Here is a 17,337-nt window from a genome sequence, read left to right on the forward strand (position 1 = left end):
CCAAACCAGTTTAAGCACAGACACCAACATCCAGCTGGTGTAGCACTGCAACAAGCACAACCCAGATCTGATACTGCAGGACAGCAATGTGGAAACCACAGCCACGTGTCTGCTCCACCTGGAAAACATCCTGTTCACATGCAGCTTCCTAGAACAAGCAGGAGCCTCTAACACACCAACCACTTAGAGACAACACAAACTCAGGTAACGAAAATTTATTCTTTCAGTTAGTCACAGCCAGCTCTTATGCAACCAGGGCAGAAGCTGTCGATGATTCACTAAAAAGAGAGGAGAGAAAAGAGAGAAATATTAATTGCAGAAGCAGTTTTTAAACTAGTTATCAAAAACAATGCTTCAGTTAAAAGTTTTAACTATCAGTTAACTACTACCAGCAGCTAAATCACTATTTAAAAATTTGTATGGCCTAAGATTTCACTCTTCCTTTTACAATAAAAAATCCTAGGGTGACAGCACAAACCCATATATTTAAAAACCAGGCTAGCTGCTCTTGAGTCTCCTTGGGGAAACAAGTCTAATCCTAACATCTGTGGGAATTCTATGGTGGTTACCTCTCCTGGAGAAAAGCTTACAAGCTACTTTCCTTTTTGTCACAGCTACTAAGCTTTGAAAGTGACATGAACTATAAAAGTACCTGAGAAGCAAGACCACCGTTTAAATTGTTATAAAAATTGCCTAGCAGTGACTTCATTTGTTGGGACCATGATTTTTAACCAAGAGTTACAACAGTCATTTAGCCCAGGTGTAAGTTTCATGGATTTTCCCACTGATTATTTATGAAAATACTTGTTCTCTGCTGCCTAGTGTGCGATACACACCTATCACACACCTCACCCTCTGAATAACAGCCCAGCACAGTTTACAAGACCTTGCAGTCCTCAGTGCCAAGAGGAATGCAGGAGAAGACTTACTACTTCCAGTTGGGTGGCAGCACTCTCTTGGTTTTGTAGTAGCGAGCCAGCCTGTGGATCCTGCTCTCGATCAGAATCAGGCGGAACTTGGCGTCTTTGTCCTGAGAAACAAAGTTACATTACAACCCCAACATCACAACTACTTGGGACTTCTCAAGACACAATTCAGATGAGTTTCAGTAAAGCAAATAATCCACAGCTATTGCTGAAAACTTCACATTTCTGTTACCAAAGCTTCAGTAAAGTCAGAGCAGGACCAGAAACACATGGTTTAAACACTGCTTTTAAAATCCTTTCCAAAGACCATTCTCCTTGCTCAAAATACCTCCCCCGCCTCAGGAGTTCACTCAAAGGGGGGCTAACATCACACAAAGAGTCTTTGCTTTGTCAAGCTGTACACTAACTACTGTGTAATTTAAAATCACAGACACTGAGTTATCTAACTGAAGGAGCACTCACCTTTCTGTTCCTCTCAAGATGCTTGCGAACAGCAACTGCTTTCTTGATCAGGTGATAAAGATCCTCTGGGAGGTCTGGGGCCAGTCCCTTTGATTTCAGGATTCTCAGAATCTTGTTGCCAGTAACAAAGCGAACCTGGGCAACACCGTGGGAATCCCTCAGGATCACACCTGAAACAAACACGTACATCTTACACTGAAAAGAAGAAACATACACCAACAATCTTGTCAAACTGACCTTACAGTTACAAGCTAGCCAAAAAAAGATCTTCTCCAAGTTAAAACCTTTCCAGTAGCAATTGAAGAAATGGCAGACAATGAGTGAGCAAAATACAATTTACAGAAACTGAAACACTTTGTGTAGGAACACTTAAAAGACAACTGACTCTCCCATCATGCTAACGTAGGTGAGGTGCTCATCTTTGCCAATACTACTGGAAAGTTTTCAACAGGACTCATTAAGGCAACATATTTAATCATTCTATGGATCCCTCCAGAAAGAATTAATATTGCTTTCAGGACTACAAAAACAGAAAGCATTCATTTACACAGCACCTACTTACACTGCATACACAGCTATGGCCTGTGTCGTGCAAACACTTCAGCTCTGGAAGGGTTCAAACCCCAGAACCAGTCCATGGTGCAGCTGCAGTGCCTGGCTCAGTAATCCCCACAGGGCTCCTGGTATTGGAAAATTTCCTACAAGAAACTGGGCACACCAGGCTTCCCTATAACACCTATTAGTGGCCATTCCTAAGGACAGGCTATAAGATGAAATGGATGCTTCAAGTCTTCCACTTGGAAACAAACCAGAAACAACCCACTGCCTCACCAAATACTCTCCCTGCAAGAACAACACACATAATGTCCCAGTGGCAGGATATTATCCCAGGACTCTCAGTGGCACCCACAGTGAGCACAGGTACACCACAAGAGCTGTGTTCTCTTAGCACCTTATTTACTACAGGTTGAAGGAACAATTAACATATTACAGTCAGAAAAATGTGGGTTTGTCCCCATTCAGGAGTGGTTTATAATCCTTACCAATCTGGGAGGGAGTCAGGCCCTTTTTAGCCAACTTGTAGATCTGTTCCTTTACATCATCAGAAGTAAGTTTCAGCCACTAAAGAAAATTAGAAAAAAAAGCCAACCTGTTTAACAACTGCTTAATACAGAGGCAAGCTACATGAAAACTTCTAATAAATGGTAGAAAGAGATGCTTTGTAATGCCTGAAAAAACAATCAAGAACTGAAATTGCACTTTTAATGATACAGAAGTTTTTAGCATATAATAAACCCATAGTGCTAGTGAAATGTCACGAGGGAAGGCAGAGGTAAAGATGAGTCTCCATTTAAAAAACTCCAGAAAGCCTCCAACCAACTGCTTTATCATCATTTCACTTTTAACTGTCACACCAGAAGCACAAATCCAATGTTAAAGACAAAAAAAATCACTATCCTTGGGAAGGAATTCTTCACCTAGGTCCTTTGATAAATACAAAATTGAGAGCCATTTAACCACCTCTCAGTAAAGAAACTACAGAGAGACGTGAAAAATCACACTTAAAGTACACTAATTAATTAAAATTAAAGGAACCTACCAAGATAGGACTGTGCCTTTTCTATTAATTTTAAGTTAAACAGTACAGATAAAGCCACTGCTTCCATGATTACTAATGAGGAAAGAACACCAACAAGTCACGTTATCCTGACTTGCTATAAGCTACAGAAGCTCTTGATTTTGAATTTTCATTACTATCACAGTATGAAATAGAAAAGCACAGCAAAAAGAAACATGGAAGTGCTCTAAAGATCACCATTTAAGACAGAATCTAAATAAAACTAAGCAAAAAATCCCCACAGAATTTTTAAAAAACTGATATAGCATATGTTCATGCTAATTGTTATTGAACTGTTTAACCATCAGAAGCACCTTTATATTACATTACTTTTAATTGTATTTATTTAATTACAGATTTTGTGTTTATGTTGTCATTTCACTGGTTTTTACTCCATGCTTTCCCACATGCAACACAAGTTGTTCTTTCTGCCAATAAAGAGATGCTCCAAGAAATGATCTTGCAAAGGAGGACAGAGAAAGCCTTTTTAAGTGGAAGTACCCTTGAAAGAACTAAGAGCACACCAGAACTATCTCTTTTAGTCCCCTGACCACCAAATTGGTTTTAAGCATTTCTGAAGGCAATCGATAAATTCCACAACTGCAAACTCGAGTCCGAAAACAATGATTTAGTCTACAGGAATTACCAGCCTACAGACTCGAAGTATCTGAAGAAATACTTAAATAGAAGACGAAAAGAGATTTCTTTGCCAAACAAACCATCTGGCTATGAAAACACACTTGCTTCTTCAGTATACTAAGGATCATCTCAGAACCACGGAATTTTCAGGGCTGAGGGACTTCCGGAGATCATCTAATCCAACCCCTCCCCAACGCAGGGTCACATAGAGCAGATTACACAGGATTGCATCCAGGTGGGTTTTGAATGCCTCCTCAGAAGGAGACCTCACCAGGAAGCCTGCTCCATCACACGCCAAGGAAGCATTTACACAATTTGAAAGGCCACAATTTGAAAGTGATGACGCCAAACTCTACAGATCTCGTTTTCTTTCCCTCCGCGGGCACTGCGAGCTGCGCTGTGGCTCCCGGAGCGCGCACGGGGCAGGGAAGGCTCTGGGGAAGGCTCTATGGAAGGTTCTAGGGAAGGCTCTGGGGAAAGCTCTATGGAAGGTTCTAGGAAAGGCTCTGGGGAAGGCTCTATGGAAGGTTCTAGGAAAAGCTCTGGGGAAGGCTCTATGGAAGGTTCTAGGAAAGGCTCTGGGGAAGGTACTCACCGTGGGCACGCTGCGCCTGTAGGGCAAGGCCGACTGGGACAGGCCCTTTCTGCGGGAGGAAGCACATCACACACTCAGCGCCCGAGCTGAGGGACGCGGCCCCTCGGCCCGAGCCTTCCCCACCCCGCCGCCATGTCCGCACGGCCGCCCGCCTCCCTCGCCATCCGCACACGTGCCGGAGCGCTCCCGCAGCAGCCTTCCCGCCCCCGGCCCGGTTCGCGGTGCTCTCCCAGCCCCCCAGAGCAGCCTCGGGGCGCCCCTCGGGCGCGGCCCCGGCCCGGCCCTGCGGCTCACCCCGGAGCGTGCATGCGACCCATGATGGCGGCAGAGCGGAGCGGGCAGAAGGAGCGGCCCCTCCCGCGCACTTCCGCAGGAAGCGTCCGTCCCGACCCAGCCCCGCCCCCTGCCCACAGCAGCCAATCAGCGGCGCCCCACCCGCGCCCCCTCAGCCGTCCCGCCCAGAGCGCCCCCCGCCGCCCCCGTTCCAACACAGAGCCGGCCACGCGCTGGGTTTTATTCCAGAATAGTGTTTAATGTACGTACAGGAGAGTTACGGAGTCACAGCGAACGCGCCCCACGCGGGGCCATATTGTACATCTTTATTATCGTTTAATGAAAGTATTTGGTTCTCAGAGATACACAGACGGAGGGAGGCGCCCTGCTCTCGCTGCCCCCCCGGGAGCGAGGGAGCGCCCGGCGAGGGGGACACGGCGGGCCCCGGGGCAGCCCCGGCCTTAAGGCGGGTGACGGGGGCTCTACACAACCGTACAGTTGTAAAAATAGAGAAAAGAGCGTTTACCAAAGATCGCACATGCGTCCAGAGACAGGCAGCTGTCGTACAAAGGCAGTAATAAAAAGTTCAGTGCAAAGTTGGAGGTTAGTAGAGGAAGAGGTCCTAGCGCAAGCTGCTGCTCTCGGATTCCAACACAAGGTCTGGAGGGACAATAACACTTCTGGCTGCAGGTCAAACGGTGCATAAAAGATGTTTTTTTTCTTTTCATTAAACAAGATATAAAAAGCTGTTAAAACTACAATTTCAAGCTACTTAGCATACTGGTATATTCCATCCCAATCAAATATTTCCCTCTTTCACATCCATCTTGGTTTTTCTATGTAGCACGGTAAAATTCTTATTGCAACAATCAGTTTTTTTGTAATTGAGAATAGTGCAAAGAGGTGCAAACTTGGTGCTGGTCCTCTACACGTGAGGAGAGGCCAAGGCCAGATCCCATAGACAACATAAAATCCATGACAATAAAAAGCTCCAGCCAGTGACGGTTTTGAAAAGGAAGGGAAAGGCACAAAATGAGTTAAGCTATGAAGAAGATTAAATCAGAAGTCAGGACATGTGCTAACAGTAATACAGTACTATACTTTTTTTTTTGTTTTCAGTCCAGACAACTGTTAAAACTGCAAATAACTTTTAAATGATTTTAGTTTAATTGTATTTTGTGCTGTAAGACACTGTGCTTTAATAGCAAACTGCAAAAAAGGCAGTCCATATTGCTTTCATTTTATTTCACAATGGAACGTTTCACAAAAACAGTAGTCTACTTTCCTGTGTTTAAGTGACTTGTGATTCTAATGATGGAATGGAGTAAGTCTCAAAAGCATCAAGTGAGCAGGAAATATATCTAGTTAGTTATATAGTTTATTATTTACAGGCTATATACTAAATGAAAAATATGCAGAGGATGCCTACTACAACTGGGATTTGTTAGCGCCCATTAGTATTGGCCCAGTTTCTAACATTCAAGGTATCATTAGCTTTTTAATTGCAATAATTCCTATGAAATTGGACCATGAATCATTTAGGCACCAGGAGATTCAAGTTTACTTCTCTCTTCTGTACTGAAGGGAGATTGGTCAGTAGCAGGGGAAGGAAAATTGGATTATAAAATAGGTTTTTAGTGTTGGGTAGATAGAAGGCTTTCCCCGTATTGTGTCCTCATTCATAGTTGCATATTTCACTTTAAAAGTTTGTTTCACAATTTTGTACTAAAGAAGTGTGCAACTTTAGAGCTTTCTTTACACAGAACATGAACATCCTAAATCCCAAATTAGGTGAACAAAAAGGTGACACCTGTAGTGCAGAAAGGCCTAATTAAGTAAGCAGTGGTATTAATGGGAGATAGTGAAAATTGCACTCCACTGTCACAATATATTCAAATCTAATATTCCTTGAAATGAAGTAGTTTAGTTGGAGTAGTTCTTACTGGGAGTGAGAAACTGTATTGCTGTGAACTGCTAAAGGAAAAAAAAAACAGCCAAGTTCCTCTCTCAAAGCTGTTAATAGGAACTAATTTCTGGCCTGCAATTCAGCCAGCAATGGTGCTTTTCAATTAGAGGCCACCCTTTCCCTGGAAGCACAGATGCAAATGCCACTTTGGATTAGTGTTTGAATCTGTTCCACACTTAATCACTGCAGTATTGAAAAGTTCTAGAAATTATAACAAAAACCCCCACTGAGAAGCTGGGTACATTTCCTACAGTACCACATTCAGCCAGTCTTCATTCAATTTTTGGAGACCATGGATAGAAGATGGAGTAGGAAAAAAAACTTATTTAAGTTGAATACATTGTGAAGATTAGTATAAGTGATGCTATTTGTAAATAACATCCTGGGAAAAGGCTTCCAGTAGGACCTGCAAGGTATCAAATATGAGAATGTTCCCCCTGTATAAGGAGCTCAAAGTTAATATGTATACATATTTAAATACCAGAAATGAGGTAAAAGAGAAGCATTTGAATTATAAGGCACCATTATTTACAACTTCCACTATTGGCACTCACTCCAATAAGTCTCAGAGAAGCATGAATTAAATGTTTTTAAGGAATTTTCCCAGCCCTTCAACCTTCATTTCTACAGGTGTGTGTGCAGACACCAAAAGTTTACCTGTCGCTGTTTCTGTGATGTCTCATTAGTAGTGGGAATGTAATCCTAAAATATGCAACTTCTTTGATGTTCTCCAGCATCGTGTCGTGGATGCCACAACAGCGGCAACAATTCAAAAGCAAAAATGCACTGCATCCTCAGGCCTAATGACTGAGTTATGGTTCAACCAACCAGCATGGTCAAACTGCTCATCTCACCTTCACTGATGGTTTAAAAACCCCTTCCTTTACCCACAACTCTTAAATACTTCCAAACGATGCTTTGCTAACATCACATGGGTACAAAGCAGTTTTTTTGCAATCCTCCAAATGAGGCTACCTGAACATTGGTCCAATATATCTGTTGAAATGGAGAGTCTCTTGCTTTCAGATGTACAGGTTATCTTCAAGTAGGAAGATGCACAAAGCACAAGTGAATACAACTGTTCTGGGGTGACTGAGTTCACAGGTAGGGCACAGCAGTCAGTCGATACCAGTTCACAGTCTCCTTGCTCAGGTTGAAGTCCTTCAGTGGCAGTGTAATTCCACCCAGGAAGAAGTTCTCACGTAACGATTCTGCACTCAGCACACTTAACTGCAGCTCCCTCTGTTTCAGAGTCTCCATGCTGTATCCGCTGTACACAAGCTGGGAGGTGAGAATGCAGGAATTGTCTGGTTAGCCAAAAGAAATTACCCAGGCTGCCCTTTCTTCTGCCTGCCCAGCCACTGATGATGTCTGAACTACACACTGTGACCATTCAGCACATCCCTCTCTCACATAATGGGCTGAAGGACATCCCTGTCTTATTCTGTACTCCCCATGTTAAGTGTTTAAAACGACTGATGTACTATTTACACACCAAGACTTCTGAATTCATTTTTGTCCACATCATGAGTCAGTGAATCCAGGGCAGGGGGAGTTTTAGTTTAAGATTCCTTACCTTCTCCACATCACTCCTCAGAGTCAGTCTGAGAAATTTCTGCTTCCTTGTAATTGCACACTGACCACTAAGATGCTTTATAAGATCTTCATAAGATCTTATGCTATAAGATGCTTTATATTTAAACAGGGCACAAAGTTTTTGGAAACAGTTCCTTTTCCATTTATACATATTCACTTTCTTTTTAGACTATTTTTAGTCTAAAGCAGTAATATTTTAATTACTGTTTAGAATAAGAGATTATAGTAAGCTACAGGAAGTTGTCACATAAAATTTGAACTTGCCATTTCATTGAAAGTTGGGTTTCTCGTCTTCCGGGAGATTTTGGTTTTGCGTTTGGATGTTTTGTGCGTGTCTGGAAGTAAATAGGTTTTCACATAGGGATTTGGATCTGCACCATCTTCAGTAACCTACAGCCAAAGAAACAAGACAAGTTAGAAAACTAATTAGGACTTAACTGCATATTTATTTTCAAGTGTGCAGACTTTGCAATCAAGCTAATCAAAAGCAGCAGTTAATTAAGCAGGCAGTTGGAAAATTTAGAAGAAAAGAGAGAGTTTCACCATTCCTGCATCCATCTAAGTCAGGATGGTAATTGAGAAAATGGAAAGTTTTTGGCAGAGAGTGCAGTATCTCCACTTACCAGGTCTTTGATGTGCATCACCATGACAAATAGAGTGCTATTTCTATAGGATATGGATAGCTTCACTTCTCCTCCCACTTTGCCTGAGGTAGGACTTGATGGACTTGTATCTGAAATAACAATTATTTCTTCTGTGATACTGGTACATTTTCATCACTACTACACTGACTTATCACATATGGGAAAAAATACAAGTCTTAGACCAAGTTCAGTTCTTGATTTTATTTCTAGCTCTCTAACAGGTGAAAGGCTACAGGTTTTAAAGGGTTTTGCATTCTCTTGCAAGAACCAGCCTGGAGGTTTGGAGTGAAAATCTGAATAATTCAGGCAAGCCATAAACAAGCCCAAGTGATAACACACATTATTGCAACTTTTGGTATGTACGTCCTTGAAATTGTATGTAGGCACATTTGGAAAGATAGTGATGCAGTTTTCAGTGAGAGAAAACTCCAGGTAAGTAAAAAACATTCCAAAGATTCACACTGTAAATGTGTGAAACTATATAATTCAATTTATAAACATCCCTTACCTGCAGGTTTGGCTATTCCATCTATTCCTTCCACTTTGTCATCACGAAGTAATGGATGGAAAAAAGTATAAACAAGATCACACTAAATTTGGAAGAAATGTTACATGTTAGTTTAAGTGTTAAAAAGCACCAAAACTTGAAAATTTGCATTTGATTTAAATTACATATACTCACTTCTGCCACCTCTGGAGAACTGTTCATCAGGCTCTGTATGTAGCTGTTGAGCTCCACTTTTCTTTTGGCTGCTACATCTTTGATATGTGTTCTTCCCAGAACCATCTTATTAGGAAAGCTACATGAGAAGAACAACACAGAGTTTTCAGTTACTTTATCAGAAATAAGTACAGCTGGGTTCCATTGTCATTTCCATCCTCAAGTGATGACATCTGGGGGTCTTTTGCCAATCCAGAGTGGAAACACAGCATGGGTTATGACACTCCAGAAAGGCAAGGAAATATTGATAGGTAATTATTATATGTGATATGACAGAGACCACAACACTGAGATGCTCCTCTGGATCTCCTCCTTAAGTCTGAGAGACAACTGCTTTCTCCCTTAATTGCCAACTTTGAGGTCTAGTTTGCCCCTCAGCAGTTTTGTCTCCATTTCAAGCTATTTCTTGCTCCACCCAGCTGGGAGCAGTTTTGTTGCTTTGGTAATAGTGATGAGTGAGTTAGGAACATACCCTGGTAACTTCCAAAGAGGAAAGAGAATGCCAAGTTTGTTGTGGAGCTCCTGGAACTCATCAAATGTTCGGAAGACAAATGTTGGCTCAACTTGCCCTTCTCTCAAAACTCTCACTACATAGATCTGCCCAAAACACAAAAATAAAAGTATTTGATATAAAAATATTATAAAATTACTTAACCATATAATTTTCTTCACTCTTCAATCAACTCTTTCTCCTATAGCAATCCTTCTCCTGAATACATATCCCATTATTATATCCCTTATTCCAACACTGGCATTTCATAGTAGAATTATAAGTAGCCCATCATGCAAAGTAACATCACATGGTCTTCCCACAAGGTAGATCCACAGCTGACAGATGAAGGGTGATGATGAAGGTAGGTAAGGCTGAACTGTGCACACTCTGCCTTTGAAGCCTCATTGGAAGTCCATGCCAGGTATGCAAAATGTTAACACTGGTGCAGGATTACATTAAGACATGTATCTGTGGGGCCAGAACCACCACAGAAGTTTTCAGGTGCATTTTTTTCAATTTAATTCCCTCCTAATTCTAAAGGATTCCACTTTTAAAGTGATAATTTGGCAGGAGGATGCAAGTGCACTGCATTATACAAAAATAATTTTTCAAAGTATTGTGAGTACAGTCACAGGGCACATTCACATAATTTAAGCGAAATTAAGTTTGAGAGCTGCACAGAAAATTCAGTTCAGCATCCTCATTTTATGGGCAGAGGAGTTACACTTTTAACATATAATTTAACTTTTAAAATCTGGACAGAATCTAGACCATCCTAACAGTTTCCTGGAAGAGGCGAGGCTGTTTTGGCTTAGACCAGGATACTCAAATTCATTTATTATACAGTGATTCAGAACAAAGCTCTTCACTTCCAGCATTAGTCAGATTTGTTCTGCTTTCCCTTGCTGGTGTCTTACCAGATTAAGATATTTACAGCAAACACAGCTTGGAAAGAGACGTACATTTACATCTATCAATATAGCTCATGTTATAAAAAAGTTCTGGACAATGTAACTTGAGCTGATTACTCCAGCCCAGCAAATACCAGTAGAGAAATAAAACTACTAAAAAAATTTGAAGAAAGTTGCACATCTGCATAGGAATACAAACATTAAGTCTCAAAGTGTAACCCAGGTCTATTAAAATCTGAGGGCAAATCGCAATGGTTGGTTTATCTAGTAAGACTGAGAGTGTAAGTGCATTAGTAGAGGAAACAATGCTCTAACTTAGGAGGAACAAACCAAACTTTAATGGAAGGTCAGACCAAAACCAGAGTGTCTGATTTTACAACTCCTACTCAGGAAGGAGCCATTTTACAGAAGGCAGCTACAAAAAGCCCGTCAACATGACTCAACTTTCTGTATTTTAAAATAATCTCCACCAACACTACTTCTGCCCTTTCTACTTCCTTCTAGATGCTTTTCAAGAGGTGTTTTCATTTTGCAAGATATTATGGGATGCTAGAAATGCCAGTCTGTACTCTAGCAGTGCTGCTGCTGCTGGCCAGCAGCTCAGCACCCACACAGCTGCTTGCTCACTCCCTCCCCCTCACCAGTGGGACAGTGGGGAGAGCAAGAGCGAGAAGATCTGTGGGCTGAGATAAAGATGCTTCTGAGGAGGGAAGGTGATGCAAGACAATCGCCACAGCCCACAGGCAGATCCATGCTCAGCCAGTTCCCAAAAAGCCACCTTGGAAGACAACCCTCTCCCATCTCCTGCTTTCTTCCTCTACACCTGCCTTTTATTGCTGACAGTGACATTATAGGCTGTGGAATATCCCTCTGGCTGGTTTTGGTCAGCTGTCCCTGTCCCTTCCCTGTGTCTTGTTGGAAGAAAACACCCCATTATCCTCCCTGAATGGAAACAGCTCCCAGGTACTCACATAGTGTTTATCTGGGTTGTATCTCTTCTGATAGGTGAACACAGACACTTGTTTGATTCGGCCATCTTGTTTGAGAGAATAGGTTTTAGCAGAAAATGACAGGATGGGCTCATCATTAGAAGGCAGACCTGAGAAACGCAGCTGAGCCAAGTTGTGAATGAAGAAATTGAACTTTGTGGCAACACTCCCCAGACTGGATTCGATCAGCCTAGAAAAAGGAAACATCAAAACACACAAAAGTGGTTCTGTCAATGCATCAGACTCAAGGTGAAGAAAAATAAACCCTCTTTCTTACTGACAAAGAAAAGGTTTTTAAGAGTGATCATTGGGCTATATAAATAGTATCATATCAACATTTAATAGAAGACTCAGTATCCAAATTTGGAATAGGTTTTTAGTGGAGATGTGAAGGCTTTCCAGACATGCATCCAACTCTGGAGCCCTGGCAAGACATGGACCTGTTGCAGCAGGTCCAGAGAAGGCCCACAGAAATTATCAGCAGGATGAACACCTCTCCTGTGAGAATAGTCTGAGAGAATGGGGATTGCTCAGACTAGAGAAGGCTCTGGGGAGTTCTTATTGTGGCCTTTCATGGGGAAGCCATTCCTACTTAAAGGGAACTTATAGAAAGGATGGGGACAAACTTTTTAGCAGCACCTGCTGTAAGAGGACAAGGGATAAAGTGTATGAGGATAGATACAGATTAGATATAAGAAAGAAAACTCTTTTTACAGTAAGAGTGGTGGAACACCAGAACAGGTTGCCCAGAGATGTTGTAGATGCCAGGACACATTTCTGAGGACGTTCACCTAGTTGGGGATGCCCCTGCTCATTGCAGGAGGATTGGTCTTAGATGGCCTTTAAAGGTCCCTTCCTGCCTAAACTTTTCTCTGATTTTAAGTTGCATGCACACCACTGCAGTTTCCCCGGTGTATCTGAAGTACAGTAGCACTTTTATAGCACATTGCAACATCTCAGTTACACTGTATGCACTCCTCCACTTAGCATAGGATCATCCCTCCCTCCCCATTGTGCAAAAGCACTTCTCCAAGAGAGAACTTCTTTACCATGCTTTCCATCATATACTCAGCTATTAAATAATTTAGGGTGTATTCAAAATGTAGCTGTTAAACAGCCAGACAGAATTATTTACTCTCAGCACTTTAAACCAATTTTTCACACCAGGTCACCCCCTGAATCTGCAAGGTACTTTAGCACAAGCATTACTCTTACACAGAACTGATCTTACCTATGTAGTTAACTGATCTTTTATGATTGTACATTGTAACTATTCAACTTGTACAGATATGTTTGTGACCATCCCTAGGAGGCTTTTTCCTATCAGAAATCTTCCATTTAGAGGATGATACTGTGAGATATTTTAGTTTTCCCTTTTCCAGTACCTTGTAAAGAAAATGGTGGCTTCTGCATCTGTTGTTTGGGGCTGGAGAGCATCCTGGACATACTTCAAGTCCTGAACCCCACTTAGTTCTGGTAACCCAGAAGAAAGCATCTACAAGAAATTGAAATTTAGTTTTAATGTAATAAACCAAATATGATTTTATACTGAAATGATTAAGACTTAGACCCTCAAATTCGTTTGTAGCTGCACTAATCTGTTTAATACTAATGGCAATAGACACCAATTACTTATAATCAGCAGTTATTCACTATTTCTGCTGAATTAAAAGCAGTTAAAAACTCTTTGCAGTGCAATTTGTGGTAGTATATTAGTTTTAATTTTTCAAGAAAGAGGTAGGCAGTAAAAAAGCTTAAAAGATTCCAAATGAAGCTTTCCCAAAAAGTAGATCAGATATTTCTGGCTTTTTTAAAAAAACCCGCATTATGAATTTCTGCAGCATAAAAAGCATAGTTTTTAATACAACCCAGCATGACAGACCTATCAATTCAATTGAATGTGAAAAATGATTACCAATGAAAGTAGGTTAAGGAAGAGGCTGGCATGTTTCCTTATCAAGTTGTAAGCTTGGCAACAGAGATCCACGAACAGCTGAAAGCGAATGGTGGGTTTTTCTCCACCATTAATGACATAAGCCATATCTGATGTCAGCACAAAAGGAGCTCGATCCCTGTTCAAGAAGCACAGAAATTAATGAGTTCATCTTAAGGTCTCTTTGTTGTTATGTGCTTCCTGCTGCCCTCCATCCCCACCCAGAGGTCACAATATTAAATATTCCATTAATGCCATTTCATGGGTTTGGATTGGGTTCCTCTCCCAAGTGCTGGCCCAGGTTACACAGCACATTCACATGGTACTGGACCTACAGCAGACCTCTCAGAGAACACTTAGAAAGAAAATCACTTCATTCTCCACATTGCTTAGGTACAGAAAATACCTTTTAAAGCTCCCAAACATTTGTGCATGTCCCAGAAACTTCCCAAAGTCGATGTGGAACATATGCCCGGTGTTCCGGAGCATTATGTTATCGTTGTGGCGGTCACAGATTCCCAGGACGTAAGTGGCTACACAGCATCCTGCACAAGAGTAGATGAAGTTCTCTGAAGCCTGGGAAGAGAGAAAAGAAGTGAATTGAGATCAAATATCAGTGGAAAAACATAATTCATGTATTCAACAGTCCACCTTGATGAGTGCAAAATCCAAACCAGGCAATAAAAATTTCCTTTTTTTCCCCCCAAATACCGTTCTTCAAACAGTTAAGCTTTGCCAAAATCTCTTGATATCCCACTTTCCAGCAAAAATGGTTATTTTATTTTTAACATAAATGAAAGAGAAAATAGTAGTTGAAGACAAAAGAGGAGTTAGCAAAGAAAAGGGTACAAGACTTGTATTTCAAATGTATTGTAATGGGATTACAGCCCAAAAAAAGATTTTAATTTTTGAATCTCATGTGTACAAGAAGAGGCCACTGCTCCTAAACTTCAATTAAGAGCAGCCACTAGTCCCCTGTCTTGAATTTAAAGCACATTTTTTCTATATCAAATAAAAACTCTTGATGAGAATCCTGAGAATCCATCTGGCTCCTTCTTAGAGGGGAGGGATTTTAATTTACTCTTTTCCAACTATAGAAAAAAATTAAGTTTCTTAAAGACACAAACCGAACATTTCAATGGAAGACCTGGAATATGAATTTCATTCTTTCATCAGATTGTACTTAGCCCTTTTAAATGATCTTCAAAACCAAAAAACCAGTGCTGAAAAGTTACCTTTTCATACTCCTCCTCTGTAGGATTATACTTCCGCAACCATTCAGCCAGAGGCTTGTCCTTAAAAGAACCTGTCACTCCATATTCCACTTGAATTTTCCTAAGTGTATCTGAAGCAGGAACAAGCTCTACCATGCCTTGACACAGAATAAAATAAAGTGTATTTAGGCATCTCCTTAAGTGATGCTGCATTGTTATTAGTCATTCCTAACAATGAAGAATCTTACAGTTATAGATCAAACTCCTTGAAAACCTGGTCATGTGTAAAAATAATTCTGTTAGTCCCCCAAGCATTTCCACAGGCTATGTTACAAAGTAAACCATGAAACATGTAGCAATCCAACTTAGATTGCTTCAGTACAACTAGTTACAGTTGCTAGAATGCACACTTAAGTTATACTTTGAATAATTAGTTTCTACCACACAAACTTTTACTCTAAATTGGGCAAAATACTTTGATGCTGGCAATTCCCACACACTGATAGTGAATTAATCTAGTAACTTTATCTGCTGTCAAGTCTTGAAACAGACCAGACAGTGGGCTTCATATGTGGCCTTATTTTGGAGAAATAATTTACTAAAAATATTTGTACAGCTAAATCACAAAAGGAAAACATTTAGTTGATTAACAGAATTTTACTTCTATTTTGGCAAGAGCTACTAAAGGTATGTCTGTAATTTAGATCCATTTGACTCTTCCCCGTCAATATTTCGAGTACTTTAATGACACTAATATTAGCAACAAGAAAAAAAAAAGCTACATAAATCAAGTCATCATTCAGAGTAGGAGGAAAAGCCATCTGTTTCTCTAAAAAGCAAGTCTTACATAAATAGAACCTTTTGCTTAGTTTTGCCAACTTAAATTTCCATCTTTTCTATGTATTTAAGAGTTTTGGTCATGCTGTTCATCTGACTAAAGAAATATTTAATTTATTGTTTATCCTCTTAAATATCTTTGGTTTCTATTGGTTAGCTCTAGAGAATTAGCTCAAACTAGCAAAAAGCATGTTCAAGGTGCAGGGCACAGTATTTGCACTCAGAGTTCTGTGACCTACTTTCAAACCCCAGAGACAACTTCATCTTGCCAAGGAACTTTCACCAGAATATGACACAAATGCTGGGGGACAGTGTGTGTGCATGTCAAGGGCTAGTTCAAATTTTTCTTCTTTTTGCATGTTTCAGAACCAGAATGATACTCCCTGACACAACTGCAGCAGATTCCAAACACTTCAGCATTTTGGTTTGCACTGGAATACTTTCACCATAATTAAACTTTCAGAATAAGGATTGCTGTAGCAACATTATTTTCTTGTGTTGCAGTAAGAGCATGAATAGCAACCTTGATTTTTATCACTGTATTTGTTTGTCCCACTGTTCATTGACAACAGAACCCTCAAGAAAACACATCTGGATGCCACTCAGCCATCAGGAAATTCAGAACAATCTAACTTATTATTCTCTCAAGTACTGAAGTTCCTTGCAGTGGAACTGTTACTTGGCACCTTCTTTTCAGAGGTTTTTCATTATCAGAATGACAAGAAATTGAAGGGGGGAAGCAAAGATTAAAAGCAGCATCTGGTTTAGCACCTCGGTCTTTTCCAGTTGAGAGACACTTGAAGATAACCATCCTTAGATCCAGTCCCTCCTGCAGCCAGATCTTATCCATGATCTTAATCATTTGTAAAGCCAACATATCTTGTCTCAGATCTTCTCCAACCTTAAATGGAAAAATAAAAAGTTAACCAGTGACACAGTAAATTTGAAAGCGAAACAGGCTACAATTAAACTTTCACATGTGGTAGATTTTTATGTTTTATGGACTGTTCACTTGTTGCTTTCTAGATACACAGGAGCAAACTCATGGAATAACTAAGCTTATTGGTCTATGCTAAAATTAATTGATACCAACGAAATAGTGATTATCATTCAACTTCTTTATTTTCTCCAATACACATGCAAGGCCTACCTTAAACATCACATTAATTTCTTCTCCCAGCGGGTCAGCATTAATCAGTGCAACTTTGAGTGGTACTGCATTGGAGCTGAAGAAAGAACAAGCCTGCAAGTAGATTTAATGTCAATGGTCAGAAAGGACTATTCCTGCTAGCCCAGAAAACAAGACATTCTGACAACAAGCAGGTTTGACACACAATGTGTCTATTCAGACTTTTAACATTTCCATTGTGGTGAATACGTGCTTCCCTTGAATAACGAGCCCTTGGGCTGTTATTTGTTGAATTCTTGTACAAAAGCCAACAGTGCTGCACAGTGATGTTTCAAACATTCTGAAGGGAAGAGTGAATAAAACATGAATAAATATTTTATCAGCAGCTTTT

At 40.6% G+C, this 17,337-nt stretch overlaps 2 protein-coding genes across 3 annotated transcripts in view; both read right to left on the reverse strand.

Annotated features, from left to right (window-relative positions):
* Positions 1 to 200: 200 nt before the first annotated feature.
* RPS13 (ribosomal protein S13) lies at positions 201 to 4,643 on the reverse strand. Its single transcript, XM_054635548.2, has 6 exons — positions 4,535 to 4,643; positions 4,241 to 4,289; positions 2,432 to 2,510; positions 1,389 to 1,558; positions 930 to 1,030; positions 201 to 278 (listed from the first exon to the last, which is right to left on the reverse strand). The coding sequence occupies exons 1-6, from the start codon at positions 4,555 to 4,557 to the stop codon at positions 245 to 247; spliced, it is 456 nt and encodes a 151-aa protein (XP_054491523.1). The 5' UTR covers positions 4,558 to 4,643; the 3' UTR covers positions 201 to 244.
* A 108-nt stretch (positions 4,644 to 4,751) lies between these two features.
* Positions 4,752 to 17,337, reverse strand: part of PIK3C2A (phosphatidylinositol-4-phosphate 3-kinase catalytic subunit type 2 alpha) — a 50,617-nt gene continuing 38,031 nt past the window's right edge. For both annotated transcript variants that reach the window (XM_054635522.2, XM_077179867.1), the window contains exons 21-33: positions 16,968 to 17,060; positions 16,589 to 16,718; positions 15,002 to 15,138; positions 14,173 to 14,342; positions 13,749 to 13,905; positions 13,219 to 13,328; positions 11,816 to 12,023; positions 9,913 to 10,037; positions 9,402 to 9,519; positions 9,228 to 9,309; positions 8,699 to 8,808; positions 8,340 to 8,465; positions 4,752 to 7,760 (exon numbers count right to left, since the gene is read on the reverse strand). In XM_054635522.2, coding sequence (XP_054491497.2) covers positions 7,578 to 7,760; positions 8,340 to 8,465; positions 8,699 to 8,808; positions 9,228 to 9,309; positions 9,402 to 9,519; positions 9,913 to 10,037; positions 11,816 to 12,023; positions 13,219 to 13,328; positions 13,749 to 13,905; positions 14,173 to 14,342; positions 15,002 to 15,138; positions 16,589 to 16,718; positions 16,968 to 17,060 — 1,749 coding nt within the window. In that variant the 3' untranslated portion in view covers positions 4,752 to 7,577. The remainder of the gene's footprint in view (positions 7,761 to 8,339; positions 8,466 to 8,698; positions 8,809 to 9,227; positions 9,310 to 9,401; positions 9,520 to 9,912; positions 10,038 to 11,815; positions 12,024 to 13,218; positions 13,329 to 13,748; positions 13,906 to 14,172; positions 14,343 to 15,001; positions 15,139 to 16,588; positions 16,719 to 16,967; positions 17,061 to 17,337) is intronic.

The sequence above is a fragment of the Agelaius phoeniceus genome, chromosome 6 (assembly GCF_051311805.1).
Source record: "Agelaius phoeniceus isolate bAgePho1 chromosome 6, bAgePho1.hap1, whole genome shotgun sequence".
NCBI lineage: Eukaryota > Metazoa > Chordata > Aves > Passeriformes > Icteridae > Agelaius > Agelaius phoeniceus.

Excerpts from the sequence above, each read along its gene's own strand:
- RPS13 (XM_054635548.2), bottom strand. The coding sequence starts at position 4,557 with ATGGGTCGCATGCACGCTCCGGG. Across the intron at positions 4,290-4,534 it reads GGTCGCATGCACGCTCCGGG|AAAGGGCCTGTCCCAGTCGG; the intron begins GTGAGCCGCAGG and ends TTCCTCCCGCAG. Across the intron at positions 279-929 it reads CTGCCACCCAACTGGAAGTA|TGAATCATCGACAGCTTCTG; the intron begins GTAAGTCTTCTC and ends CTCTCTTTTTAG.